The sequence below is a fragment of the Euleptes europaea genome, chromosome 1 (assembly GCF_029931775.1).
Source record: "Euleptes europaea isolate rEulEur1 chromosome 1, rEulEur1.hap1, whole genome shotgun sequence".
In the NCBI taxonomy this organism is placed as follows: Eukaryota; Metazoa; Chordata; class Lepidosauria; order Squamata; family Sphaerodactylidae; genus Euleptes; species Euleptes europaea.
In genome coordinates this window covers 172,887,601-172,915,513 of record NC_079312.1, presented here as the reverse complement: position 1 = coordinate 172,915,513, position 27,913 = coordinate 172,887,601, and the positions used below count along the sequence as shown (strand labels likewise).

At 45.0% G+C, this 27,913-nt stretch overlaps 1 protein-coding gene across 2 annotated transcripts in view; it reads left to right on the top strand.

The window, feature by feature from the left end:
• The window catches only part of LOC130482942 (pre-B-cell leukemia transcription factor 4-like), a 45,523-nt gene extending 27,169 nt beyond the window's left edge, over positions 1–18,354 (top strand). The window contains exons 3-9 of one of the 2 annotated variants that reach the window (XM_056855823.1): positions 5,711–5,952; positions 7,876–8,066; positions 11,045–11,180; positions 11,553–11,709; positions 13,490–13,596; positions 16,520–16,606; positions 17,488–18,354. In XM_056855823.1, the coding sequence (XP_056711801.1) occupies positions 5,711–5,952; positions 7,876–8,066; positions 11,045–11,180; positions 11,553–11,709; positions 13,490–13,596; positions 16,520–16,606; positions 17,488–17,580 (1,013 nt within the window). In that variant the 3' untranslated portion in view covers positions 17,581–18,354. The remainder of the gene's footprint in view (positions 1–5,710; positions 5,953–7,875; positions 8,067–11,044; positions 11,181–11,552; positions 11,710–13,489; positions 13,597–16,519; positions 16,607–17,487) is intronic. The other variant, XM_056855830.1, reaches the window with a different exon arrangement.
• The last annotated feature ends 9,559 nt before the right edge of the window (positions 18,355–27,913 follow it).

Below are 27,913 nucleotides of genomic sequence, written 5' to 3'. Positions count from 1 at the left end.
TTCAGCCCATGGCGAAACTCATGTTGACGGGATCAGTGTGGTTATCCCATGTCTGCCTTTTGCTCATTTCAGTTAATCAATAGATGTGTTTTCCTCAGAAATGTCCCCTCATAAGACAGGAATATGAGCCCTGCTGCTCTCTTGCCACGTGGAAGGGGGGGGGGGGAATCCGGATCGGAAAACGAGCCTAAACAAATTGCACATCATTCTTGTTTTGGCACCGGAGCTCTCGTACAGTTCATTACGGCGCTGCAGCGTGTTAATTAATGATATGTAAATATATTGCAATGATTGCATTTGCATATTGAGTAGGGCCGCGGTACCTTAGGTTGTGATGCGTTTTAATTAAGGGCTAATTAGAAATGATGGGAATTTCACTCGGCTCAGTCTAATTATTTTCCATTTTGATGAATATGTAGAGGGTGTTATGATTAGGGATCAGACCGAATGGTAGCATGTTAGTGTCTGTGACTGCACAGGTTTCTCAGGGGTTTATGAAGCTGAGCGTTGTCCATTAAAAACATCCATAAAAATTAGAGCTGCCAACCAATTGAAAGGTTCCTTTTCGTCAATTTACTGTCTTGTTATTACCCGTTTAATTGATTAATTAACTGATTGGGATAAATATTAAAGTGACTCCGTTTGAGTGATATTTTGAAGCCGTTTAATGAAGATAGCTGTTTCTGTCGGCTAATTAACACAGACAAATCCCTTCTTTGTGCGGGAAATAATTTTTAAATGCTTTGGCCTGAATGAAGAAGTTTTTTTTTTAAAAAAGTAGGAGCTTCAGTTAAAGTGTGGTTTAAATAAACAGATAAAATAAAACCCTCACGCTTTAAGGTATAACTTAATTGCCTTTTACTGCTAGTAAAAACTATTTATGGCTAGCAGGGTACTACGAAACAGGTGGTCTAGGACGCTGATGTTATGGATAGTCGTCGGGGCATCGCAGATCCAGGTGTGTAGACTCGATGCCTTGCTGCAGCAGATGGCAGTGTGCTTCTGGCTAGACCCAGCCCCAGAACCAGCGTAAAAGCACACACACACACACCCGGCTCCTCCGCCGATAGCTCACATCCACCTCCCTTTGAGAATACAGACGGTGCTGAAGGTCAGGCTTCAATGGGGAGTGTGGTAAGGCGAGGGAGATGAGGTGAGGAAGGCACACACTGGAATTAAGAGATGCCGGTGGTCCTATCCTGATAATCACCCCAGATATTCATAGCACGTTGAGACTGTGGGATTTGGATGTTTTGTCAAAGACAGGCTGTAAGTTTCATTTGTAAGGATGCCTTTAACAGGCAAAGAAGCTCTGCAGTTCTAGATTTATTGAGACCTTGCTAGTGCTACGTCCAAAAGTCACAAAGATTTGTAGAAATTTGATGTATAATTTACAGTCTGGTGTGCTAGTTTCTTTTAGACCACTGAAGAAGGCAAATACACCGAAACGCGTATGGTCTGCATGTGATTGTATGTTTATGGTGTGTGTATGATCAGATGTCTTATTGTATATTATACCAGTTGTGTTATTTCAATACATGTGTTTGGAAGGCTCCTTGCAAGGCCATATAGGAGTCATTAAGAACATAAGAACATAAGAAAGGCCCTGCTGGATCAGACCAAGGCCCATCAAGTCCAGCAGTCTGTTCACACAGTGGCCAACCAGGTGCCTCTAGGAAGCCACTAACAAGACGAGTGCATCAGCACCATCCTGCCTGTGTTCCACCGCACCCAAAATAATAGGCATGCTCCTCTGATACTAGGTATGCAGCATGACTAATATCCATTCTAACTAATAGCCATGAATACCTCTCTCCTCCATGAATATGTCCACTCCCCTCTTAAAGCCCTCCAAGCTGGCAGCCATCACCACCTCCTGGGGCAGGGAGTTCCACAATTTAACTGTGCATTGTGTGAAAAAATACTTCCTTTTATCTGTTTTGAATCTCTCACCCTCCAGCTTTAGCAGATGACCCCTTGTTCTAGTATTATTGGAGAGGGAGAAAAACTTCTCCCTGTCCACTCTCTCCAAACCATGCATAATTTTATAGACCTCTATCATGTCTCCCCTCAGCCGCCTTCTTTCCAAGCTAAACAGCCCTAAGCGTCTTAACCGCTCCCCATAGGACAGTTGCTCTAGTCCCCTAATCATTTTGGTTGCTCTTTTCTGCACCTTCTCAAGCTCTGTAATATCCTTTTTTAGGTGTGGTGACCAGAACTGTACACAGTATTCCAAGTGTGGTCTCACCATAGATTTGTACAAGGGCAGTATGATATCAGCAGTTTTATTCTCTATTCCTCGTCTAATTATAGCCAGCATGGAATTTGCCTTTTTTACAACAGCTGCACACTGGGTTGACATCTTCATTGAGCTATCCACTACCACCCCAAGATCCCTTTCTTGGTCTGTCGCTGCCAGCACAGATCCCATCAGTGTATATGTGAAGTTGGGATTTTTTGTCCCAATATGCATCACTTTACACTTACATTGAATCTCATTTGCCATTTTAATGCCCATTGTTCCAGTATGCAGAGATCCTTCTGGAGCTCTTCACAGTCCGATTTTGTTTTAACCACCCTAAATAATTTGGTGTCATCTGCAAACTTGGCTACTTCACTGTTTAACCCCAACTCCAGGTCATTGATGAACAGGTTGAAAAGCACCAGTCCCAACACAGATCCCTGAGGCACCCCACTGCTCACATCCCGCCATTGGGAGAACTGACCATTGATTCCTACTCTCTGCTTCCTATTTTTCAGCTAGCTCTCAGTCCATAAGAGGACTTGTCCTCTTATCCCGTGACTATGAAGTTTGCTTAGCAGCCTTTGGTGGGGGACTTTGTCAAAAGCTTTTTGGAAATCCAAATACACAATATCCACAGGCTCATTCCTGTCCACATAGCATCATTTGGTTTCAACTTGTATTAAATGTATACCGTATATACTCGGGTATAAGCCGACCCGAGTATAAGCCGAGGTGCCTAATTTCACCCCCAAAATGGGGAAAAATTAGGCACCCGTGTATAAGCCGAGGGGGAAATGCACCCCCTCCCACCCCACAGGCTTACCTGACCGGGCTCCAGGCACGCAGGCAGGCGGCGGCGGCCCCCTCCCTGCGCGCAGGAGGCCCCGCGGGCTGCTCCCAGGCCGCAGGGAAGGTGCGCGGTCAGGCGGTGGCCCCCTCCCTGCGTGCAGGAGGCCCCGCAGGCAGCTCCTGGCCCGCAGGGAAGGCGATCGGGCAGGCGGCGGCAGCCCCCTCCCTGCACGCAGGAGGCCCCACAGGCCGCTCCCAGGCCGCAGAGAAGGCGCGCAGGCGGCGGCGGTAAGTCCCCCCTCCCTTCTAAGTACCGTATTGACCTCGCGTATAAGCCGAGTTGGGCTTTCTCAGCCCTTTTTTTGGGCTGAAAAACTAGGCTTATACTCGAGTATATACGGTATGTACTTAGACAACTTTTTAATGGTTTAGCTTTTAATTATATTGGCCTTGTTAGCTGTTTTTTGCTTGACCTTCTAAGTAATTCTGTTTATACAATTTTGTGTCCCCCCCCCTTTTTGGACCGATCTGGCTAACAGCAGAACACATGGGAATAGAAAACGCTAGCTTGCGGAGGGCTAGGGTGCAAAGCTCTGCTGATCTAGATCGCCACGAGCCAATCAGTATCCCTCGCCACAGAGCACCAGACCAGGGGAGGTGGGAAAGAATCGTGGGTTGGATCCCAACTAAATTTCCTGCTAACTGAAGGAGTGGGGTAATTTCTACCAATTCCCCTTTCTTGCTGCAGATCCCAAGTTTGCCCCTAATATCATTCCTAAGGGTTCCCTGTCCCCTGGTTTTTCTGCTGCAGCATCTACTGGGTGCCTGGAGTTTTGCCCACTTGGGAGATGCGACCCTGAACTCCTCACTGCAGACACCCATCTCCTATAGTCAGAGGAAAGCAGCCTTCTTTGGCGCAAAGGGTTGTAAGTGATTTCCTGCCACAAGAGATCTAGCACAAAACCGCTATCTTGCTTGCGATTCTAAAGACTGAATCTTTGCAGCCCTGTATGCATCAAGGACAATCTTCAGAAAATTGATGGCAGACTTAGGAAGGACTTCCATTTACCAAGGGGTGCAATTACTGCCCGTCTTTTTGGAAGCACTGCAGCATACAATGCGTAGTAATGGAATGCATCGAAACTTTTACAAATGAGTCCCAATTGCCAAGACGTCTTTGCAAGTTATAGCGCTGTCTGTGTAGAAACACCTGTAATGTAATAATAATAATTCCAGAGGGGTTTCTGAGTTAAGTCTGTTGCAGCTAAGTAGAACAGAGGTCCAGTTGCGCCTTAAAGACTATGAGATTTATTACAGCCTAAACTTTCTCCAATCATCTGATAAAAGCGAGTTCTGATTTATGAAAGCTCATGCTGTCATAAATGTTGTCAGACTAAGGTACCACCGGACTTCATTTTTACCGCAACATGATTGGTGGTGGTGGTGATTAGAGCGTTGAAATTGTAAGAGGCTCAATTTTGCATGGAGCCCTGTGCAAACCTGCCGAGCACGCTCAGTGTATGGCAGCGTCATGTGATCACCTTTGTAGGGGTATGCTATTGGGTGTTGTTCTTCTTGATCATCTCTTTCCATTGTGTTTTGCCAATACAGATTCGTCCCGTTTCCCTTTAATGGTCCTGCTGATTTAACTTTATCTTGTAATTACCTACTGAGCAAAAAGAAAACCTGTAATCTTCATTGGCTTTTGTTGTTATGTGGGACGCATGGCTGTCAAAAAACAAAAGGGGGAAGGAAAGACCCAACCTAAAACCAAAGCTGGGTACCCAAAGGTGGGGTGGAAAAAGACTCATTTACGTACAGAAATATATTTATTTTAAGACACTGATATCTGTATTAAAAACATTAAAGAGAGCCAGCGTGGTGTAGTGGTTAAGAGCTGTGGTTTGGAGTGGTGGACTCTGATCTGGAGAATGGGGTTTGATTCCCCACTCTTCCACATGAGCGGCGGAGGCTAATTTGGTGAACTGGATTTGTTTCCCCACTCCTACACATGAATCCAGCTAGGTGACCTTGGGCTAGTCACACTCTCGGCCCCACCTCCCTCCCAGGGTGTCGGTTGTGGGGAGGGGAAGGGAAGGTGATTGTAAGCCAGTTTGATCCTTCCTTAAGTGGTAGAGAGAGTCGGCATATAAAAACCAACTCTTCTTCCTCTTCCTCCTCTTCTTCAGTATTATATTAAAAGAAAGCACAAATGGCAACAAATACAGGATGATAAACTAAAACCTCAATCCAAACGCGTTTCGGCCCCCTGGCCTTCATCAGTGGTCTAATAACATTGCTTATAGTGTACACCAATACATAATACAACATGTATAACAGTATTAAAGCAGAATTATAACAACCAAGGTATGTATGTAGGGAAGTATTCCAATTTGATTCTGTGTCCAATATAGTCTATAAAATTTATAAAATTAAAGAACCCACTGCCCTGGAATACTTCCTGCTTGTTCTTTTCTGTGTTAGCATTCCACATAAGGTGTGCAAACCAGTATCAACCAGATAAATGGCTGCGTCATCTAAAGTTATGGCTGCGTCTATTTATCTATACATAAAGAACATAAGGAGTGGTGTGTGTGTGTGGGGGGGGTGTTGTCTACTGATTTAATTCCTCTGCTTCCGAAATAACCCTCTGCCTCACTATTTATATTTATCCAGTGTTAAGTATCCGAGGTATTCAGGAAGAAGACCCCCCTGACGCTCAGCTAATGAGACTAGATAATATGTTGCTGGCTGAGGGTGTCTCCGGGCCGGAGAAGCGGGGAAGAGGAGGACCAGCGGCCATAGCGGCAACATCAGGTGGCTGTCCAAATGACAATAGCATTGAACACTCTGACTACAGGGCCAAGCTGTCACAGATCCGACAGATATACCACTCTGAGCTAGAGAAATATGAACAGGTGATCTTTCTGCATGGAAGAGTTTTTATCATCTCCGTTAAAAGCAATTAATCGTTTTTTCTTTGGGGTCACAGAGCAGGGAGTATACTGTATTTCTGGTTTTTTTAAAAAAATAAAAAGGTATTGCTTCTGTTATTTGTTGTGCTGGTTTTGAAATGGCAGGGCATTCCAACTTGGGCTACAGTTCTGTTATCTGTTGACGAGCTTTCAAGTTGCTGCGGGAGCATGCCCTCGCCTGAGTCTCGGCTGCATGAAATGCACGCAAGTCCACAGTTTTATATGACTTTCCTCTTCAGAACTGCCCCGCTTTGCCAGAAAGTGGCTTGTATGTATAGTATCCTTTCTGTGTCCAGAAGCCAACTCCAGCTTGTGTGGTTGAACATGGTGCACAGCTCCTGTAAAGTTATGTTCCTCATGTCTCTGCTACGCCTGTGGAAAGGACAGTATTGGGTTTTCTGGGACTGGTACAACGGGTCATTTGTGTGTAGATTAAATCGTATGCTGCAAGTTTTAAGAGTATGCAAGAGTATCTGATGGAGCAAGAGCGGCTAGAATACGTCTTTGTTATTTATAAAATGTAATGACACTGCAAATTTTCTAGTCTGACCTGTGTAGCATACCGTATACAGTATCATGCTGTTGGTGCTTGATATCAAATCCAGTAAAGTCTTTTAAGTATCTCTTTTAGAAGACTTCTTGTGTGTTTTGAGATAGCTGATGATATCACACTGTTGAATTCTTGCATTTAAGCTGTGGATGAAATGTAGTCACAATGTGGAGCCTCTTGGAGAGAACTTGATGTTCATCTTTGTAGCTTCTGTGCAGTCCCACATGGCCAGCCACAGAGATCAAACTTTAAAAGCTTCTAGAAAGCTCAGCTCCAAGGGAATGCTCCCCCTCCGTCTCACGCCAGAGTCAACCATTCTTCCTGCCCAAATGGGCACGTGATGGAGGGGCAGAGAAGCGCTCTTCCCTCCGTTCTCCCTTCACCACCGTGCAGAGAGAATGTACATAGCTTCAGCTCTTCAATTACCTGAGTTACTTCAGTTATTCGCACTTCTTCATCGGGACTCAGGTATTCTCTTTGCTCGGAAAAGGAGTCTTTCTCCCGTCGAGCCGATATGGCATTGTTTTACAAATGGCAACAATGCGGGATGAAGATGGCTCAGAGTGATGAGCATTCTGATTGCCTCATGTGCCTCGGAGAAGGCCACAATACGTCGACTTGCCGAGCTTGTAGCCTTTTTACCCCGAAGGCTAGGCAAGAACGGGCTTCGAGGCTCAAGGATCCCCTTTGGGAGAAGTTGTTGGGGGTGCCGGAAAAATCCAAGAAACAATCCAGAAGAGCCCGTTCCCCGTCAGCATCGTCAGTCCCACCAGTTCCAATTAAGTCAGTTTCTGGCCCTGCAGTTCCAGCTGCATTGGAGCGTCCCGCAAAGAAAGCCAAGAAAAAAATCAAAACATTTGGCTGTACAAGGCATACCGGCTTCTCCAAAAAGGATCCTCTTTTACTGCCTCGAGTTGCCATTTTTGACTCCGTTGCTTTGATGTAGGCATAGCAAAACAACTTCTCCTGACAGAGCTTACCTCGTTCTCCAAGTTGTTGCTCTCCTACTCTGTCTCCTCGACGTCACCAGTCACGTTTGCCTAGATGCTGAACGTCTCCTTCTCCAATGAGACCACTGTCATGTGCCCATTTGGGTGGGAAGAATCATCGACGCCGGCGCAAGACAGAGGGAAGGGAGGAGAGCTCCTTCTGAGCTGAGCTTTCTAGAAGCTTTTGAAGTTTGATCTCCGGGGCTGGCCTGCGCATGCGCAGTCCCCATTAACACCTGCACAGAAGACCACTCGATGAACAACAGTTACAGGGAAGCGCAACCCCGTTTATTCTTCAGTTAAATGTGCTTATTTCTTTATTTCCAGGCCTGCAGTGAGTTCACAACTCACGTTATGAACCTGCTCCGGGAGCAGAGTAGGACAAGGCCAATTTCACCCAAAGAAATTGAGCGCATGGTGAATATAATTCACGGCAAGTTCAGCACCATCCAAATGCAGCTGAAGCAGAGCACGTGCGAGGCCGTGATGATCCTGCGCTCGCGGTTTCTTGATGCAAGGTAATGAACGATCAGGATTTGTTGCTCACATCTATGATGCCCAGCAGAGGGCATTGTACAGAGCCTTACTCCATGCTTTGGTTGTGCAGGCTGATACTGATCCCTGCAGGAAATGGTTGGAATAAAAGAAGAAACATCGTCTAGGGCAGGCGTCTCTGATGTGGTGTCCATGGGTGCCCTGGTGTTCACTGACACCCTTCCTGCAGCCCGCTAAATGTTTTTAGAAAGTGGGCAGGGCTAGGTGGGCTTTTGCCTAGCAGGGCTTCTGATTGGCTGTTGGAGATCTGATTGTGGAATCAGAGTTAAAAGGGACCACCAGGGTCATCTACTCCAACCCCCTGCACATTGCAGGAAATTCACAACTACCTCCCCCCCCCACCCCCAGTGACCCCTACTGCATGCCCAGAAGATGGCCAAGATGCCCTCCCTCTCAACATCTGCCTATGGTCATGGGATCATCATTGCTGGTTGTGTGGGCAGATTTTTTAAAAAGTTGCTTTGGTAGCAGCTGCCACCACAGCACAAGGATCTTCACTGCATGATGGCAGGAATGCTGTGTGTATGCAAGAAAATATTTTTAAACACTGTGTTCATTTTAAAAGGCATCCTGTTAAACAAAGCTGGTTAGGGCTGTGCAAAAACAAACAAAAAAAAAGATACATTTTGGATTCGGGTTTATTGGACCCAATTTTTTTCGGGAAACCCGAAATAAGCTGAATTCCCATACCGGTAAATGTGGAAATTCGGCTTTTTTCCGGGTTTCCCAAAAAATTCGGGTCCAATAAAGCCTATGGGGCTTCCGTGGCTCCTGGGGGGGGGGGGCATTTTTGCAGGTACTCTCCTTGCAAGAACCCCAAATTTTCCAAGGGACTCTCCTTGCAAGAACGCCCAAGTTTGGTGAAGACTGGGTCGGGGGTCCGGAGTTATGGGGTCTGGAAGGAGTCGCCCCCATCCTCCTCCATAGAAAAGAAATAGCAGAGTGGCTGAATTCAGATTCTTTAGTGGGAACTTCGCTATGTATCTCTATGGAGGGGCCGGGCTCCTCCATAGAGATACAGTGTATTCATAGATACAATTTGCAAATTCGGCTTTGCCATCCTCCCCAGTTTTAGGGAGTTGGTAAACCTGAACCCGAAATTTACCAAAATGGCTTTTTTCCGATATTTTTTTCGGTTCGGGTTTATCAATAAGCACAGCCCTAAAGCTGGTGCCAGAAATGTTGAAGCGTTAGCTCTAGAGTTGTACATGACCTCGCTCTCTGACGTTCTGTGGTTGGCTCTGCCTCCTGTGTCAGCCATGTTGTGGCAGCCCGCCACACTGTGTCAGAATTCCAAAGGTGGACGTCCAAAGGCTCAAAAAGGTTGGGGACCCCTCTCCTAGGGTTTAGCTATTTGCCATCGTCTGAGTCTGAAGTGCAGCTCAAAAGCTAATGTGGGGCTATTTTTCAGTAATACAGATGAGCAAGAGACCGCTGAGCAGGTCTGTAGTTCGGGGGTACTGTTAGGTCTGTCACTTCAGAGGGAGGCTGAAATTGTCTTTGTTGCAATATAGTCCCTTAAAGTTGGTTCACCAGTTACAGCTCTTCCGGGGAGGTAGGCTTTGACTATGGTTATGAACAGACATGTAAACTTTCTGGCAATTTTGACGCCACTGGAGAAAATGGACATTTTAAGAAAAATGGAAATATAGGCAATTCCTACTTTCCTATCAAACCTAAACTTCTTTTACAGATTTAACAACAGAAAATACATAATCTATAACTTAGTTGGCATATGAATGAATGAATTTGTTTATTTGTTTAGCCATAGGTCTACAAAATATCCTTACATAGGTACAAAAAACCTAAAATGGTATCTAAAAAAGGATAAAATTGCACCGATTTACGTTGCCCAAATAAAACTATTTCATGCACAATCTCTATTAAAACAAAGGTCCCACTCATGTACAGAATTTTCTTGATAGCTTCAAGAGCTCTAATCTTCCTGGCCGCAATAGCAAATTGAGACCTTCCGAGGGTGGCATGCGAATCAGAGTCAGAAAGTAGAAAAACCATTTTATCGATTTCAGAACCAAAAGTTAGTTGGCATATAAAATTGTACTATTTAGCATCCTTATAGAATTTAGAGGTATAAATATATTGATTTTTGATTAAAAAGGTTGTGAATATAGCCAGTACTTTAGAAAGAGTTGCAAACTGGTACACCCTATGCTGCCGTAGCACATGTATCTTTATTTTTTGCAATCTGAAAAGTTGGAGGTAGAAAACAAATTGGAGGTAGAAAACAAAGAAAGTATTATGCAGGCAAAACTCTTAATAGAGTCACAATAGATAGAACTAACACCATGTTTGGATATTAGGCTAAATTTTATAACACTGAAAACTCTAATAATTAATCATTAAACACATCACAACATATTAACTGTTGCCGTCATTATTTACATTTAAATAAGAACCTTTTTGAAAATGTTATGTATGATTTTTTAGCAGTGTCTGCTTTTTGCCTCAACATAAATTCTGTCTTGGAAAACTATCATGATGGGTAGCCGTGTCTGTCTGTAGAAAAGCAGTAGAAAAGCACAAAAGTCCAGTAGCACCTTAAAGACTAACAAAATTTCTGGCAGGGTATGAACTTTCTTGAGTCACAGCTCCCTTCTTCCATGGACTCACATTCTACCTGTATCTGAAGAAGGAAGCTGTGACTCATGAAAGCTCATACCCTGCCAGAAATGTTGATAGTCTTTAAGGTGCTACTGGACTCTTGCTTTTGTCTTGGAAAACATACGTAAGACATGCCATTATGGCGATAGTCTCCAGCATCAGAACCCATGCCACAGATACTGTTGGAACAGCCCGCTCAAAGCAGTATATCCTTTCCTGGAGTCCTTGGTGGCTCTGCTTCCAGCCTTGGGCTGGAAGTATAGTATATCCTAACATCCTAACATCATCATCAGAATAAATCATTTCATTGTGTTCCCAGGCGTAAGCGGCGTAACTTCAGCAAGCAAGCAACAGAGGTTTTGAACGAGTATTTTTATTCTCACCTGAGTAATCCTTACCCCAGTGAAGAAGCCAAAGAAGAGCTAGCCAAGAAAGGAGGCATCACAGTCTCACAGGTAGGAAGCACGTTGTGGTGGAAGCCACTTCCAACACACCTATTTTCAAATTATTGTACAAGTTTTTGTTTTGTTTTGAAAATATACAGCAACAAGATCTGAAGCTGGGTAGATAAAGATTGATCGACTCTTGTCATTTAAATATATGATGCACCATTTTAACTTACCACATTTATTTATGAAATTATATGTAACTCAAGTATACCTCGAGAGCCAGTGGGGCTTAGTGGTTAAGAGTGGCGGACTCTAACCTGGAGAACCAGGTTTGATTCCCCGCTCCTCCACATGAGCGGTGGACTCTAATTTGGAGGACCAGGTTCAATTCCTTCTGTTGAGAGCCTTGACTAAGCCTTACCTGAAGTGTCGTTGCAGGTCTCTAATTGGTTTGGTAACAAGAGAATCCGGTATAAGAAAAATATGGGGAAGTTCCAAGAAGAGGCGAACATTTACGCCGCCAAAACCGCGGTAGATGCCACCAATGTGGTAGCCCAAGGCAACCAGGCAAGCTCTCCACCCACCCCAAATTCTGGTGAGTACTGAAAGGCTGCATCTAAGTAGCTTGCCTTCACAGCTACTGAGCGAAGCAGTGGCTGGTGGAAAAGCATCTTCTGCCGCTTTGAAAGTCACCCAGAACTTCACTGTGTGTCTAAACTCTTGTGTTGGTTCTTTTGCAATCGCTTTGCCATTTTTACGCCATTTGAGAACCTTGCTAGTCGTTCAGTGTACGGGTGCGGCAACAAGAAGGCGACACCCTGAGTTTGTTCTTGTGGTTGACTTAGCATGGATTAAACATATCCAGTTCCCAGCACATTTTGAACAAATTGCTCTTCTTTATGGGTGTTTCGCTAATAGAAATCCTGGGAGAAAAAGGCCTGAAACATGTGTGTTTCTTCTTTGACAGGTTTGACTGGCATTTGGACACACGAGCAATTATGTAAAAAGAAACAGACATGTTTTCTGAGGCTCAGATCCAAAGCAGAGCGAGTGGAGTTGCACTTGAGGATGGCAACTTCCCTGCCTGCTCCTCCCACTGCAGCTTTCTGTGCCCCCCCCTCAAATTGTGCTCCTGTGGGTCAGCGGACCCCCTGCAAGAGTGGGAGGGGCAAAGTAGGAGTCTGTAGCGGAGGGGGAGGGAAGAATCATCCGAAATTCTCCTCCCTTTGCAAACAGAGCGGCCATTTGGTCGGGGAAACTGCCGTTTGGCTGATGGAAAGGCACCTTTGGATCCACACCCAAATTCTTTTTCTCTAATAATTTCTGTTTCCCGTGAAGAATGATAATTTGCTCGAAATCCTTTGGGAAATGGCAATTGCTTTATTTAATCTATGTTCACCCACGGCTGATCTTTCGCACAAGGATGTTTCTTCACATTGCTCCATGGCATGTCTAATTTCACTTCCGTTTGTTCCCTTTTCCCAGTATGAATTTGTATGCTTTTCCCATACACATAACATGCATCATTGTCTTGAGACTGTGATCAAGGTAGTTGGTTTAAAAAAAAAAAAAAAGCAGTGGCAAACCTGTGCAGTTGGGTACCTATCTGTAAATAACTTTCATGACGCAGGTGGAGAAGATTCAGTCTTGGAGGGAACCCTTTTCACTTTGAGGGCCCTCTGCTGAATTGTCCTGGAACTGACCTGTGTTGTAAATATGGCCAAGCATATTCTAGGGTCGCACTCTGGCAGTTAACTGCCAAAACAATCACATGGCCAGGAGGAGGGGCATGCACAGGCCAGCCGCAGAGACAGACTTGCCAGCTTCTAGCCAGCCCTGGAAAAGCTTTCCAAAGCTTTCTAGTAGACTAGGAGCGCCCTTCTTCCCTCTGGCAGTGAACTGCCCAAATGATCACATGACCAGGAGGGATTCATGCCACTCCCGGAGACCCCGAGAGACGAAGGCCAGAGAGTTCACAGCGGGGCAGGAGGGAGGGATGTGTGTCTGTGCAGAAGACCACTCGATGAACAACAGTTCCAGGTAAGTGCAACCCTGTTTTCATCGTTGTGGATTCTGGGCAGTCCCACATTGGGTGATTAGCAAGCTCACCAAGTTAAGGAGCTGGGTGTGAAGCTCTCAAAGGAAGAGACCACGGAGGACCGCCTTCCCAACAGTTACTTAGCATCCGATATTGACATTCACCCAGAACTCTCTTATAAAGGCGCTTTCAGATGTGGAACACCACCCAAAAACGATTCGTGATAACTCACGGGATCCAACATGAAACGCCATAGTTCCTTGTGCTATTTTCTGTGACACGACAATCAGCAGATGCAGAGCTACCCTTAGGTACCGTAACTTCTTTTCCTCTTCAGGTTCCTCTGGGTCATTTAAAATGACAAATTCTGGAGATTCCTTTATAAATCTGCAGTCCCTCACTTCCTACCAGAACTCGCCAGTGGGAGCCAATGTTCAGTCACAGGTGGGTGTGCGGAGAAGTTTGTGTGACAATCCCCCCCCCCCCAAAAAAAACATCATCTTCAGGGGGGAAATATTTCAGTCTGTGTGCTCAAAGAACCCTTTTTATTGCTTACTGGGATTTAAGATTGCCTTGGAATGTGGCAAGAGGGCCAGCCCCCATGGGAGTTATTCACTAGGAAACTGATCATTCCATAATTAATTTGTGGTTTCTTGTATCAGTTGTTGAAACTAAACCACCCTGTGCTGGCTTAGGCAAGGAAAGACGGGAATGTTGTATAGTTTTATCCTGATGTTATAAGGAATTTGGCAGCTATCCTGGCTAGAGATGTAAAGTTTCTAGAAATTTTGAAGCTGCTGGGGGTGGGGGGCACCCATATTGCCATATGGGGCCAGCGTGGTGTAGTGGTTAAAAGCGGTGGTTTCGACTAGTGGAGTCTGATCTGGAGAACCAGGTTTGATTCTCCACTCCTCCACATGAGCGGTGGATGCTAGTTTGGTGAACCGGGTTGGTTTCCCCACTCCTCCACATGAAGCCAGCTGGGTGACCTTGGGCTGGTCACAGCTCTCTTAGAGCTCTCAGCACCACCTACCTCACAGGGTGTCTGTTCTGGGGAGGAGAAGGGAAGGTGATTGTAAGCCGGTTTGATTCTTCCTTAAGTGGTAGAGAAAGTCGGCATATAAAAACCAACTCCTCTTCTTCTTTTTCTGGGGAAAAAATATAAATGTGGGGAAATATGTGCAATACTTACTTTCCTGTCAAACATAAACTAATTCTACCAATAAAATCTTAACAGGCATTAGTTGGCATATAAATTGTACTAGTGGGCATATTTATGGAATTATAATAAAAAATTTCTATAAAATTTTTTGCTAATATACCTGGTACTCGGAAAGGAGTTGCAAAATGAGAGCCCTATGTTACCTCAGCACAAGTCTCGAAATTTTCACCATGCGTGAGATAGGCAAGCAAAATTGAAAGTAGAAAATAAATTTTGTTAGTTTGTAAACTCTTTAATAACATTATCATTAAATACGTTGCCAGGCGCAACAAGGCAAAAATGTTATTTCCCCGAAAACCCCGTGAAATTGCTCTAGTTTTACAGAGCTGTGCCAGCACTTTTGCTGGCGCAAGTCCACGCCCCCTTTGGCGCCAGTGCGAGCCCTTGCGCCGGGGAAACGCTACCGTGACGGCTGCACCGGTGCCCCTATGTGGTGCTGCCATGTGGCTCCTTGGCACCGGTGTAAGTGGCCCTGTGCCAGCATTAGAGCCAATATAGCTGGCGCAAGTGGCACTAACGCCGGCGCAGGGGTCACTCTGGCTCCAAACTCCATCTGGCCCCCCTTCAGGATTGTTTGAGCAAAATTTATACTTGAGCAAAAATATATTCTTGAAAACATGTTATGTCTACAGTTTTCATGCCCTGACCTTGATGGGCCAAGCTAGCCTGATCTCGTCAGATCTCAGAAGCTAAGCAGGGTCAGCCCTGGTTTGTATTTGGATGGGAGACCACCAAGGAATACCAGGGTTGCTGTGCAGAGGAAGGCACTGGCAAACCACCTCTGTTAGTCTCTTGCCATGAAAACCCCAAAAAGGGGTCGCCATAAGTCGGCTGCGACTTGACGGCACTTTACACACACACACAGTTTTCATAGCTGTTGTCATTATCGAATTCTGTAGACTCTTACGTACAAATTTTCATACTGTGCATTTTGAGTAAAAGCATTTCTTAAAAGCATTTTACTCGTTCCAGACGAGAAAATATTTCACTTGAGGTTTCCCCCCCCTGCATCCCTCCAAATTTCCAGATGGAAAATTTCCGATTGAAAAATGGCAACGAGTCCTCAGACTTTTTCATGCACGAGCAAGAAACCATTTTGAGGAGCATTTCGGTCATTGCACAAGTGAAAATTCTTTCATAGGAGTTCCCCACGCCAGTGCTCTCCCAAATTTCCCAGGTTTTCCCCCCAGATGAATGGGGGGGGGGGGGCTCCTGAGCCTTTATTTCTCTTGGCCTGACCGACAGTGTTTATGATGTCATGTGTGAGAAGGCAGAGTTATGCAAACCAGACACACATGCGAGAACAGCCTTGTATACAAGGGTTAAAAAGGTCTGCCGTTACCTGCAATTGTGCAGTAGCGCCAGACAAGTGCCATTTATGCACGGGAGGTTTCACCTTGGGTTTGCTACTCTCTAGATGCGCATTTTCCCCATCTGAATTCTCAGAACTCAAAAATAAGCCCCCGTGCAGAGTTTTGAGCATTCGGATGGGGAAAATGCGCATCTAGAGAGTGGCCAATCCAAGGCGAAACCTCCCGTGCATAAATGGCCAAGGTATGAAGGCTGTTTCAAGTTTGTTGTGCCTGAGCCTAGAGGAACCCAGAGAACTGCCAAGACATAGCGTCCCTCTTAGTGTGCATGGCAATGGTATCAGCATTCAAACCATGGGCTGCAGCTGCTGCTGATCCAGAACTGAATTTCCCAGGTTCCAGGGCATGTGGCGGCATTCACTGCTGGTCTCTGGTGTCGCTGGCTTCGTTGCATGGGTGCCAGCCGTAGAGGGTATGCGCTGTGCCATGCATTCCAGAGCAGGGATATTTGGGCCATTTCCCCCCCCCCCTTCATTTCCCAAACTTGCTGTCTCCAGAGAGATTCATCCATCTTCATCGCAGTAGTCCTGCCCACTCTGACGGCCCTCTGACACAGGGTGGTCACGATGCTAGAGGAATGCAGAAAGTGGATACTGACTTGGGATCCAGCTGGAACTTGCCAGCACAGCCGGACACACACAACGTTTCTGGTCTTATGAGGGTTGCATAAAGAGAGGTGGGGTGGTAGAGCTTTAGGCAGTGGCTCTGAAGAATCTTCAACACTGTTTGAATGGTTTGGGTTTTTTTTGTTGCCAATCTGGTTGTATTGTTACAGATGGATTCCTTACACCATGTCATACACCAGGCAGGAAGATATGACAGCATCGTGGGGAACCCTTTATATTCGACACAGCGCATTGACGTAAGGAGCTTCTGATTTTGAGAGCGAAATGTCTCGAGCTCCAGAATTCAGACGTGCCTGCAGGCATAACCTCCATTGGCTCCTCTGCAAATGCAGTCAGAATGAAAGTCTGCTGCGGCCTTAATGTTTGCCAGCACTTGGCCAACCACGCAGCGGTGCTCCAAATAGAGGAGGGCGATAGGCAGTCTGTTCCCAATCTCTGCCACTGTAAGAACCAGGAATTTCTAAAAGCCCTGGCTCTTTAGACTGTAAGGGAAGCCCTTCTCTGTATCAGTCGTGGTACTGTAAAGACCAGAACCCCGATTGGTTAGGGATGGTCAGAGAGAGAAGCCAGCTTATCCACCCACCCCAATCGGCTCAGTGGATTACTTCCAGTCCCCTTCCATTGGAGGAGAGAGCTGCTAGTTGGAGGAAGAGACTGCAACAGACAAAGCGCAGAGCTAGTCTACAGTGAAATCCACAAAGTGGCCATGGATTGGGACCTGAAAAGAAGTTGGGAACTGAAAAGAATATCAGAGCTCCTTTCACTGCACATGCAGTTCCGTCCCTTACGCTGCTTGGTAATTCTCGTTCACAAACCCGTTAGGTTTCTTTTACTGTTTAAGTTAGCAGAAGTTGGGCAAGAGCAGAGGAGCCCCATTTGGGGAAACGGTACAAGCCGTCAAACAGAAGCAGCGGGATCGGCATTTACACAGTACTTTGCCTTCCGTGCCCCGGAAAGTGAAATGCAGTGTCGCGAGTTCTGCTCCAGGCCCTAAATCTTGCGGAACAAAGATGTGCTTAACCTCCTCCCATTGTGACGTGGCAGCCCGTAATCGAAAACGGTTTAGGACGCGAGTAATGCCGGGTGGACTTAACGCAATGCCTTTGTTCCCCTTCAGGCGAATGGCAGCTGGCAGGACGCAACTACTCCTTCGTCAATCACTTCACCCGCCGGGGATCCCGGAAGCATTAATTCAGATGCATCTAATTAAATTCTTAGGACCTGTTTGAGGAGAGGAAAGAGGTCGTTAGTGTAACTCGTCAATGTTGCTCTTTTTTTGCCAATACTTTTGATTCTCCAACTTGACACACACAGCTAATTACCTCAGACAAAAAAAAAGAAAAAAAGAAAAAAAAAAGAAAACCAATAGAAGATTGTGATTATATATGGACACCTCTCTACCTCTCGGCATGACGTGCTTGAGTTCTTCTGGCTTCTGCCCTTTTGGGTTGTAAAGGAACTGGCTTCATTTACCAAACCAAATTCCTTTTTTAAAAAGAAAAAAAAAACAAATATCACTTTTATGCTTAAGAGTCTGACAAGTGTCTCTCGAATGAACTTTGGGATTTGTCTCCATTTTTTCCAGTTTAAGAAAAAAAAATAGCAACTGATTTTAATTTCTACGTGTTTTTATTATGAAAAAATTCTGTTCTAGATGCTAGTTACTAACAAATAGCCCTTCTTGTATTGTAATTGTACGCGTTCTCTGTATTGTAATTTTGTATAGGAAGATTTCTTTTTCTTTGAACTCATTAACCAGAACGGGCCATTGCTTTACCAAAATGATTGTTGGACTTTGCCCCTTGAATAGAAATTTCATTTTCTGTGTCGCTCTCATGTAGCTCTAATTTAATGTCTTAGAGTAAACTCAGACCTCCCTGTGAATAGTTTTTTGTGCATTTAGGAAAAAATGTTAACTGCAAAGTCCATCACTTTCAGTTGAAATTTTATCAAAGAATAAACTTCCAAAGTCTTTTTTCCCCCCTTCCTGCCTCTTTCCAAGCCTTCCTTCATGTTTTTGGGGATTGGTAGCTTCCTAGCACGTAGTATAGTGAAGAATAGTTTTATCAACAGAAGTTATAGGTAAAAGTAGTGCCCTGTGCAAACTCTGGGTCATTATTGACCCATGGGGTGACGTTACCTCACGATGTTTACTAGGCAGACTTTGTTTATGGGGTGGTTTACCATTGCCTTTCACTAGTCGTCTACACTTTATCCTCAGCAAGCTGGGTCTTCATTTTACCGATCTCGGAAGGATGGAAGGCTGAGTCAACCTTGAGCCGGCTACCTGAAAGCGACTTCTGTCAGGATTGAACTCAGGTCATGAGCAGAGCTTTTGACTGCAGTAGTGAAACTTACCACTCTCAGCGACGGGGCTTCTTCAAGAGAAGTTACTCTTTGCCTTAATGTCAGTATATACACTATACCAGTGGGTCCCAAAGTGGGCGGTACTGCCCCCTGCAGGGAAGTGGGATTACCTGGGGGGCACTAATAGGAAAGGAAGTGGTGGGCGTGTGTGCTGGAGTTGGGGCCCTTTGACTGCATTGTTCCCCTGTTTATGATTGATCAGGCTGTAGCACCATGCTGGCAAATCTCACTCCAAGTAGTTACTCTTTTGAATTGGATCATTATTATCTGCCTTAATGGGCCATGCAACCCGTTATTCTGAATAATGCTTTTTATAGGGTAGGGTAGGGGGCACTGGGGATGAGCTTACGGAACCAAGGGGGCCAGTGGCATGAAAAGGTTTGGGTTCCACCGCACGATACCCTTGGGATAATATTGCTAAGAAATGCCACCTGTCCTTGGGGACATTTTTTCACTTAATCCAGTTTTTAAAAAATGGCAACGAATTGAAGAATGAGTACATAAATGTAATATGAGGTAGTTTTAAAAATAAAATGGAACAGCCTGCCTAGAATGTGAGGGGAAAGGAAACTCTAACCTCTGAAGTTGTGATCTTATTTGCAGGTATGTATGTCTGTTATGCCCTGACCTGGATGGCCCAGGTGTTTACCCTATGTAGGCAAGTCTCTACTTAAGTTGGGGGAATTGGCTGGGGAGGCAGATCAAGAGGGGGTAACTCGGATTGATAACCTATGTATACCAGGATAATCTTGGGTGAAAACTCTTAAATGAGCAGGCAGTTGTACAATTAAAATTGGTTTTATTATGGAATAAAATAATTGAAACAAGAAATATACTTTCAAGCAATGAACACACACACCCACAGTACATGCAAGAGAAAAGAGAAGTCTGATAGGGTTTCAGGGATGGGTGATATTTGCCAGTCTTGAAGGGATGTCCAGGGAAAGGAACGCTGAAGAGGAAAACGACCAGCGTTTCCAGCAGCAAAGGAAGAGCCCACATGCAAACGGGTGCATGAAGACATTCAAGGCACACACACACTATGAATGGCCAAATATTTATACCCCAAAATGGGTCTGGGGGTGGTATGAGGTAAGCTGGCAGGAAAGCCAGAGACAAAGAATTGATTGTTTTTCCAAGGTCCAAACAAAAAGCAGAGGCTTTATGAGTCGTCAGAATGCCAGAGAATGCCTGGGCTTTTTTCCTGAATACTGATCGATTGCTGGGATGGGTGCAGATAGGGTAAGTAATGATCTGCTCAGAGCATTGATTGAATCACCTTAGGGTGACACAATGGGGAATAGCTAGCCCCATTGTCCAGCCAGGCACACCTTAGGACCAGGGGAGAAGTACAGCAGCCAACTGCCTTCCTGTCCAGGCTTGACACAAGATGGATCCCAAAATTCTCTGAGAGGCATCCATTTTGTGGGGAGCAGTGTCTTGTTCTTATGCGAGCCTTTGGCCCCATGCCTTTGTGGCACCCTTTCGCGGGAGGAGGGGTCTGACCACTTACCCAGGCTAGCCTGAATTTATCAGATCTTGGAAGCTAGCCGGGGTCAGCCCTGGTTAGTACTTGGATGGGAGACCACCAAGGAAGTCCAGGGTCACCATGCAGAGGAAGGCAATGGCAAACCATCTCTGCTCACCTCTTGCCTTGAAAACCCTATGGAGTCGCTATGAGTCAGCTGGAACTCGGTACACTTTCCACCACTAGGGCTTTTATGCAAACTATGAAGCCAAGAGGAAGCTAGGCTCACACCCCAGGCGGAGAACTCACTGTGAATTCTCTTTCTTACGATTTCCATCTTCACCTGTTGTTGGACCTCAGATTTATCAATCCAATTAATCTCTTAAACTCATTACATCTATCTTTTAAAGTGTGTTTTTTCTTTAATTATCCTTTGGATAGTTGGATAGTCTTGTTCTTCGCCTTAATTTTGAGCATTCTTAAAAATGACAGCGTTCTTGATTTATGGAAGTTTGCCTGAATGACTGCACATAAATCATATGCTTCATATCACAGTTACAAAATTTTAAACAATAGTGGGTTCCTGGTCTAAAGTTTTGGAAATCTGATAACGTGTGTCAGAATTCCTAGCTTCTTGAACTTGCTTTTTCTATTTGTCAGTGGTCGTGTTGCTGCTATATGCACCTATCAAGTTGTCACATTTCTATTTTAGCGCTTTAAATGTCAGCCATCAAAGCTACATTTCCTAGAGTCTCAGATTATGTAGTGAGATGGTCTCTAGTATCCTGTAAAACTGACCTGGATGGCCCAGGCAAACCTGATTTTGTCAGATCTCAGAAGCTAAGCAGGGTTGGCCCTGGTTAGTACTTGGATGGGAGACCACCAAGGAATACCAGGGTCGCTATGCAGAGGAAGGCAATAGCAAACCACCTCTGTTCATCTCTTGCCTTGAAAACCCTACGGGGTTGACATAAGTCAGCTGGGACTTGACGGCCCTACACACATCCTGTGAAGAGAGTAGAATGAAGGAGCGACAGTGACCTCTGGTGGTGTGGGAGACGTGCCATACTATAGTTGGAGGCTTTTAAAGCGTTCACCAGCAGAAACTCAATGAGGACAGATGTTTCCACTTTGTGGTTGTAGACTGGAATCATAAACTTTGAACAGTGCTAGATATGCAATTCCTTCATTGAATGAAAAGACCTTGGTTGCATTTGAGCCCATTTCATTCCCTTTATGGGCAGGGTACATAAGAACATAAGAAAAGCCCTGCTGGATCAGACCAAGGCCCATCAAGTCCAGCAGTCTGTTCACACAGTGGCCAACCAGGTGCCTCTAGGAAGCCCCCAAACAAGACGACTGCAGCAGCACTGTCCAGCTTGTGTTCCACAGCACCTAATATAATAGGCATGCTCCTCTGATACTGGAGAGAATAAGTATGCATCATGACTAGTAAAAGCAGCAGCATTTCAGAGGAATAATTCCAGACAAGTAGCCATGGTACTCCTGCAGGAGGAGTAGACAAGAGGCTAGCAGCAGCTTAAACGCTCGCAGGATTTCATGCCAGCCTAAATTTTCGGAGACTACCGCCCACTTCATCAGATGCAAAGCAGTGGGCTCCTGGCTGGGCAGATCTTTTGTGTAGGTATATGTCTAAAGAATGGTATTTACTGTGCAGGGAACAGTACATAGGGGTGTTTATGGGTGTGTGTGTAAAGTGCTGTCAAGTCGCAGGCGACTCCAGCCAGGGGCTTTCAAGGCAAGTGATTAACTGTTGCCTTCCTGAGCAGAGTCTTCCTTGGTGGTCTCCCTTCCAATACCGACCCTGCTTCGCTTCCGAGATCTGACAAGATTGGGCTATGTCACGCTGCCTTCCGTCCCAGGGGTGTTTATACCGCTACGTAAAACATCCACAGAGTGATGATCCCTTCATAGCATCTGACAAAGTGGGTTCTACGAAAGCTTCTGCTGGAATAAAAGAGGAGCATTTTATTTCATTTCAGAGTTGGAAAGGACCCACCAAGGTCATCTAGTCCAACCCCCTACTGACTCGGGAACTACAAGTATAATATCCCTGACGAGTAAATATCTAATCGATACTTAAAAACGTTCAATGTTGAATCCACAGCCTCATGAGGGAGACTTGTTCCAGTGTCGAACACGCCTCCCTGTCAGGAAGTTCTTCCTCAAATTCAGACTAAACCTCCTTTGCTGTAGTTTATCTCCATTAGTCCAAGTCCTATTATCCAACACAGCTGAAAACATATTTGCCCGATCCTCTGCATGGCATCCCTTTAGGTATTGGAAGTTGGCAATTGTATTACCTCACAAGCATCTCGTCTCCTACATAGAGATTCCCAGCTCCTTCAATCTCCCCTCATCAGGCATGGTCTCCAAAACCCTCCTCAGCTTCCTTGCCCTAAGCTGAACTCCTTCTGGCTTGTAGACATCCTTCCTAAACTGTGGGGCTGAAAAAGCGAAGAGTTAAGTGTCGTAAGATTCCAGAAGATTTTTCTGTCCTGGAGATTTTACCAATTTCATGTTTCCAGAAATGGAGGGTGGGGGGAGTTTACCACAACCCCACAACAAAAATGATTTCCGATTGCAATGCATTAAATTTGCCCTCACCACCCCTCTGCTCACTTTTACCACAGATGTACCACTCTCCTTTTTATACAGATGAAATGGAGATTCCAAATAAAACCAGGTCCAGGTTTGATTTTTTTTTAAAAAAAACACCATCTGTTGATGTTTTGTGTGTGTGTAAAGTGCCTTCAAGTCGCAGCCGATTTTGGGGTTTTCATGGCAAGAGACTAACAGAAGTGGTTTGCCAGTGCCTTCCTCTGCACAGCAACTCTGGTATTCCTTGGTGGTCTCCCATCCAAATACTAACCAGGGCTGACACTGCTTAGCTTCTGAGATCTGAGGAGATCAGGCTAGCCTTGGCCATCCCTGGTTGATGTTTTAGCTCTGTAAATTTAAATTGCAAAGGGAGGTTGATGTTTTAGCTTAGTAAACATCCCTGGTTGATGTTTTAGCTCTGTAAATTTAAATTGCAATTTCAGCAGATGTGTATTCCCCCCCCTTGTTAAACAGTTTAAGACGTTCAAATATAAACAGGAAATAGGGTTACCAACCTCCAAGTAGTAGCTGGAGATCTGGGATTACAACTGATCGCCAGGTGACAAGAGATCAGTTCACCTGGAGACAGGGTTGCCGATCTCCAGATAGTGGCTGGAGATCTGGGATTACAACTGATCAGGCAAGAGACCAGCTCACTTGGAGATAGGGTTGCCAGCCTCCAGGTGGTGGCAGGAGATCCCCCGCTATGACAACTGATCTCCAGGCGGCACAGATCAATTGCCCTGGAGAAAATGGTTGCTCTGAAGAGCAGACTTTATATGGCATCATCCCCCACTGAGATCTCTCCCCTCTCCAAACCCCACCCTCCTCAACACCACCTCGAAAATCTCCAGGTACACATGAAGCTGCCTTCTAGTGAATCAGACCCTCGGTCCAGACCGGCAGCGGCTCTCCAGGGTCTCAGGCTGAGTTCTTTCCCATCACCTACTTGCCTGGTCCCTTTAAGTGGAGATGCCGGGGATTGAACCTGGGACCTTCTGCTTGCCAAGCAGATGCTCGACCACTGAGCCATGGCCCCAGAGGTCTTTCCCATCACCTACTTGCCTGGTCCCTTTAAGTGGAAATGCTGGGGATTGAACCTGGGACCTTCTGCGTGCCAAGTAGAGGCTCTGCCACTGAGCCACGGCCCCTCTCCGTGGCTCTCCAGGGTCTCAGGCTGAGGTCTTTCCCATCACTACTTGCCTAGTCCCTTTAACTGGAGATGCTTGGGATTGAACCGGGGACCTTCTGCATGCCAAGCAGATGCTCTACCACTGAGCCACAGCTCCTCTCCATAACTCTCCAAGGCACTGGTTCCCAACCAGGGGTCCGTGGACCCCCAGGGGTCCACGAGAACTAAATTAAGTTCCGCAAAAGAAAGTTATAAATAAATTAATAAATTAATATTTTCAATTAAAAGTTATTATAAATATATATATATATATATATATATATATATATATATATATATATATATATATTCAAATATTATTCTAAGTTTAATGTTTAACAGTTATGATTAAAGTTTATTTTAAAATTCTTGGAATTTTTATTTTGAACCTTGGGGTCCCTGCACCGAACAAAAAAGTCCTAGTGGTCCCTGGTCAAGAAAAGGTTGGGAACCACTGCTGCAGGGTCTCAGGCTGAGGTCTTTCCCATCACCTACTTGCCTGGTCCCAAGTGGAGATGCCGGGGATTGAACCTGGGACCTTAGATGCTCTGCCACTGAGCCTGGTGCTGGCAAGGCCAGAAACGAGGGTAAAAGTCCAAGTTCCTTTCCTATATAACTGGAGGCTCTTAGCAGCCGCGAAGGCCCACGGGAAAACCCTGCCTGAAACCCCAGATCCGCGCCACGCCCCTTCCTCAGGACCAACCCTAGGGAAGGCCTACCTGCCTCGCCCACTGGGGAAAACAACAACAGTGTTTCCATAGTCACCGGGCACGCATGCGCCCGAGCTGTTTCCAACGGGCTCGAACGCGACGCGCTCCTGGCGGGCGATTGGGCGGAGGGAGGGCGCCAGGGCGCCTGCGCGGTGGCGGGACGGCTTGAACCGAGCGGAAGCCGCCGGGTGGAAGCGGAGGAGCTCCGTTTGGGCGGGTGACTAAAGCGTTTTCTTCGGGGGGGAGGGGGCACAATTTTCCCGCTTTTTTTGGGGGGGGAGCAGGCAAAGTTCGTTGCTCAGAAGCTGCCTCGCCGTTGCGTCACGGGTTCTCACGTGCTTTCTAGAGTTAGAGGAGTTGCGTGTACTGAGGTGGCCAAGTAGGGGTGTGTGTCGAGCAGTGCCGGATTTACTTATAAGCTAAACAAGCTATAGCTTAGGGCCTCACTCTCTTGCCCCCCCCAAATTTAAAGGAAATAATAATTATTTCACTATTAATTTGATAAAATACATGTTTTGTTATGTGCAAATGGCTATTTTTTTAATAAATATTTTTATTGATTTTCAATAATAAATAAGGGGTACAGAAGGGAAAAAAAGGAAAAGGGAAACATTACATAAATATTGTTCAACATTGATATGCCTAGTACTACCCCCTTGTAGAATATAGTAATACATTAACTTACTAGCAGAGTGGATTTGATCTCCAATTTAATCCTGCTGTAGCTCATAGAGTTTAATTGTTATTTTTTGGTTTTAATATATTCATAGAAAGATTTCATTTGTCTCGGTTTTGTTTTTGAGTATTTATGTGCAAATGGCTTTATTTTTTTAATAAATATTTTTATTGATTTTCAATAATAAATAGGGGTACAGAAGGGAAAAAAGGAAAAGGGAAACAACGTTACATAAATATTGTTCAACTTTGATATGCCTAGTACTACCCCCTTGTAGAATATAGTAATACATTAACTTACTAGCAGAGTGGATTTGATCTCCAATTTAATCCTGCTGTAGCTCATAGAGTTTAATTGTTATTTTTTGGTTTTAATATATTCATAGAAAGATTTCATTTGTCTCGGTTTTGTTTTTGAGTATTTATGTGCAAATGGCTTTATTTTTTTAACAAATATTTTTATTGATTTTCAATAATAAATAGGGGTACAGAAGGGAAAAAAGGAAAAGGGAAACAACGTTACATAAATATTGTTCAATTTTGATATGCCTAGTACTACCCCCTTGTAGAATATAGTAATACATTAACTTACTAGCAGAGTGGATTTGATCTCCAATTTAATCCTGCTGTAGCTCATAGAGTTTAATTGTTATTTTTTGGTTTTAATATATTCATAGAAAGATTTCATTTGTCTCGGTTTTGTTTTTGAGTATTTATGTGCAAATGGCTTTAGATACCTATTAGGTCCATAAATTACCATATAGCATATATTCAACACAAAAAGCAACGACAATTTGTTGATGACAAAGGACAGCTGGACATATAAAGGGCCCCATTACCTTCAATAGCTTAGGGCCTCATCAAACCTAAATCCGGCCCTGGTGTCAAGGGGATATAATGCTACAGGGGCACCCTCTGAAGTTTTAGTTTAGTTTATCTGACTTACTTCCAACAATAATAAATATACAACATAATATTCACATTCATTCCCCCCCTTCCCGCGTGGAAATGATCTCCGGTAGCCTGCAGGTCAGTTGTCATTCCGGGAGGTTTCCAGTCCCTACCTGGAGGTTCGCAGCCCTAATTTCAGTGGGGTTTGAGCCCCCCCCCCCACAGCTCAGGATGGCCAAATGCGTCGTGCTGCTCTAGCAGCTTTGTGAAAGGTGAACATGCAGTAGGTTGGACTTTCCTCAGCGTTGCATCTGTGGGTCGGATTGCCAACCTCCAGGTACTAGCTGGAGATCTCCTGCTGTTACAACTGATCCCCAGCCGATAGTATAAAGAAGTATAAAGAGAAGTGAATCTAGATGTGTAGGGTCTGGGGATACAAATACCCTGCCCTACTGCAGAGTGAGCCCTGACCTGGATGGCCCAGGCTAGCCTGATCTCGTCAGATCTCAGAAGCTAAGCAGGGTCAGCCCTGGTTAGTATTTGGATGGGAGACCACCAAGGAACACCAGGGTTGCTGTGCAGAGAAAGGCACTGGCAAACCACCTCTGTTAGTCTCTTGCCATGAAAACCCCAAAAGGGATCGCCATAAGATGGCTGCGACTTGACGGCACTTTGCACACACACACACACACACACACCGCAGAGTGAAAATAGTTTGAAGGGAATTATGGGACCGGCTGTACACACTTTAAAACAGAAGCAGACAATCGGCTTAGAACTAACTTCAAGTGTGCCTAGGATCAGAAACGGGTCCGATGGTTGCACGGGGCATTCAGGGTTGGACAAATATGGATAAGGTCTCTGAAAATAAATAATGCAACACTAATTCGCTGCCAAGCCTGCTGAAAATCTTGGAATCGGGAAGAATGTTTTCAAACGGGCTAGGAAATGCACTGTGTGCCTCTCTTTGTGGCAGAAGTATAAAGGATATTTCTGTGTATGTCTGATCCCTCTCCCCACCCCCACCCCCAGTGTCTAATACCAAGTTGCAAGGGGAGGGTGTGAAATCTCCATAACACCCCATGAAAAACAACCATTTTTGTTTAGAACTCCTCTCGGGAAACGAAGCCAGGCCTTGAAGACGGAGCAAGTGGTTTTGAAGCATTAGGTAAAGGAATTATTATGTTTATAAACGCATTGCATTGTGTGAGTAATGCAGGCATTGTTCTCTTGTCACCAATAGGACCATTAAATAAAAGGCATATTGAAGAAAAGTTTGATTCTGAACCAGGTTATACCAATTTGCTTAGCCCCGGCCTGAAACGTACTTTAGCAAGTAGCATGGAGATTGAATAGAGAAATAAAATAAAAAACCTTTGGGAACTTCAAGGAGTGTGACAACAGCCCCCTCCCTTAATTACATATTTCCCCTTGGCTGTAGAAAATATAATTTTGTTAAATATCTGTGTTCTGCTGCCCTTTTTTTTCAGTGGGGGGTCAAAATGTTCTTTCGACATCTGAGTATACACTATACATTTTGCTATTGTGCATGATTAGACTTTTTAAAACTTATTTATTTTACTCTCTTCCTCCTTGCAAGGCCGGTCTATTGGGACCTTTAAAAGGAAAACACTTTTTT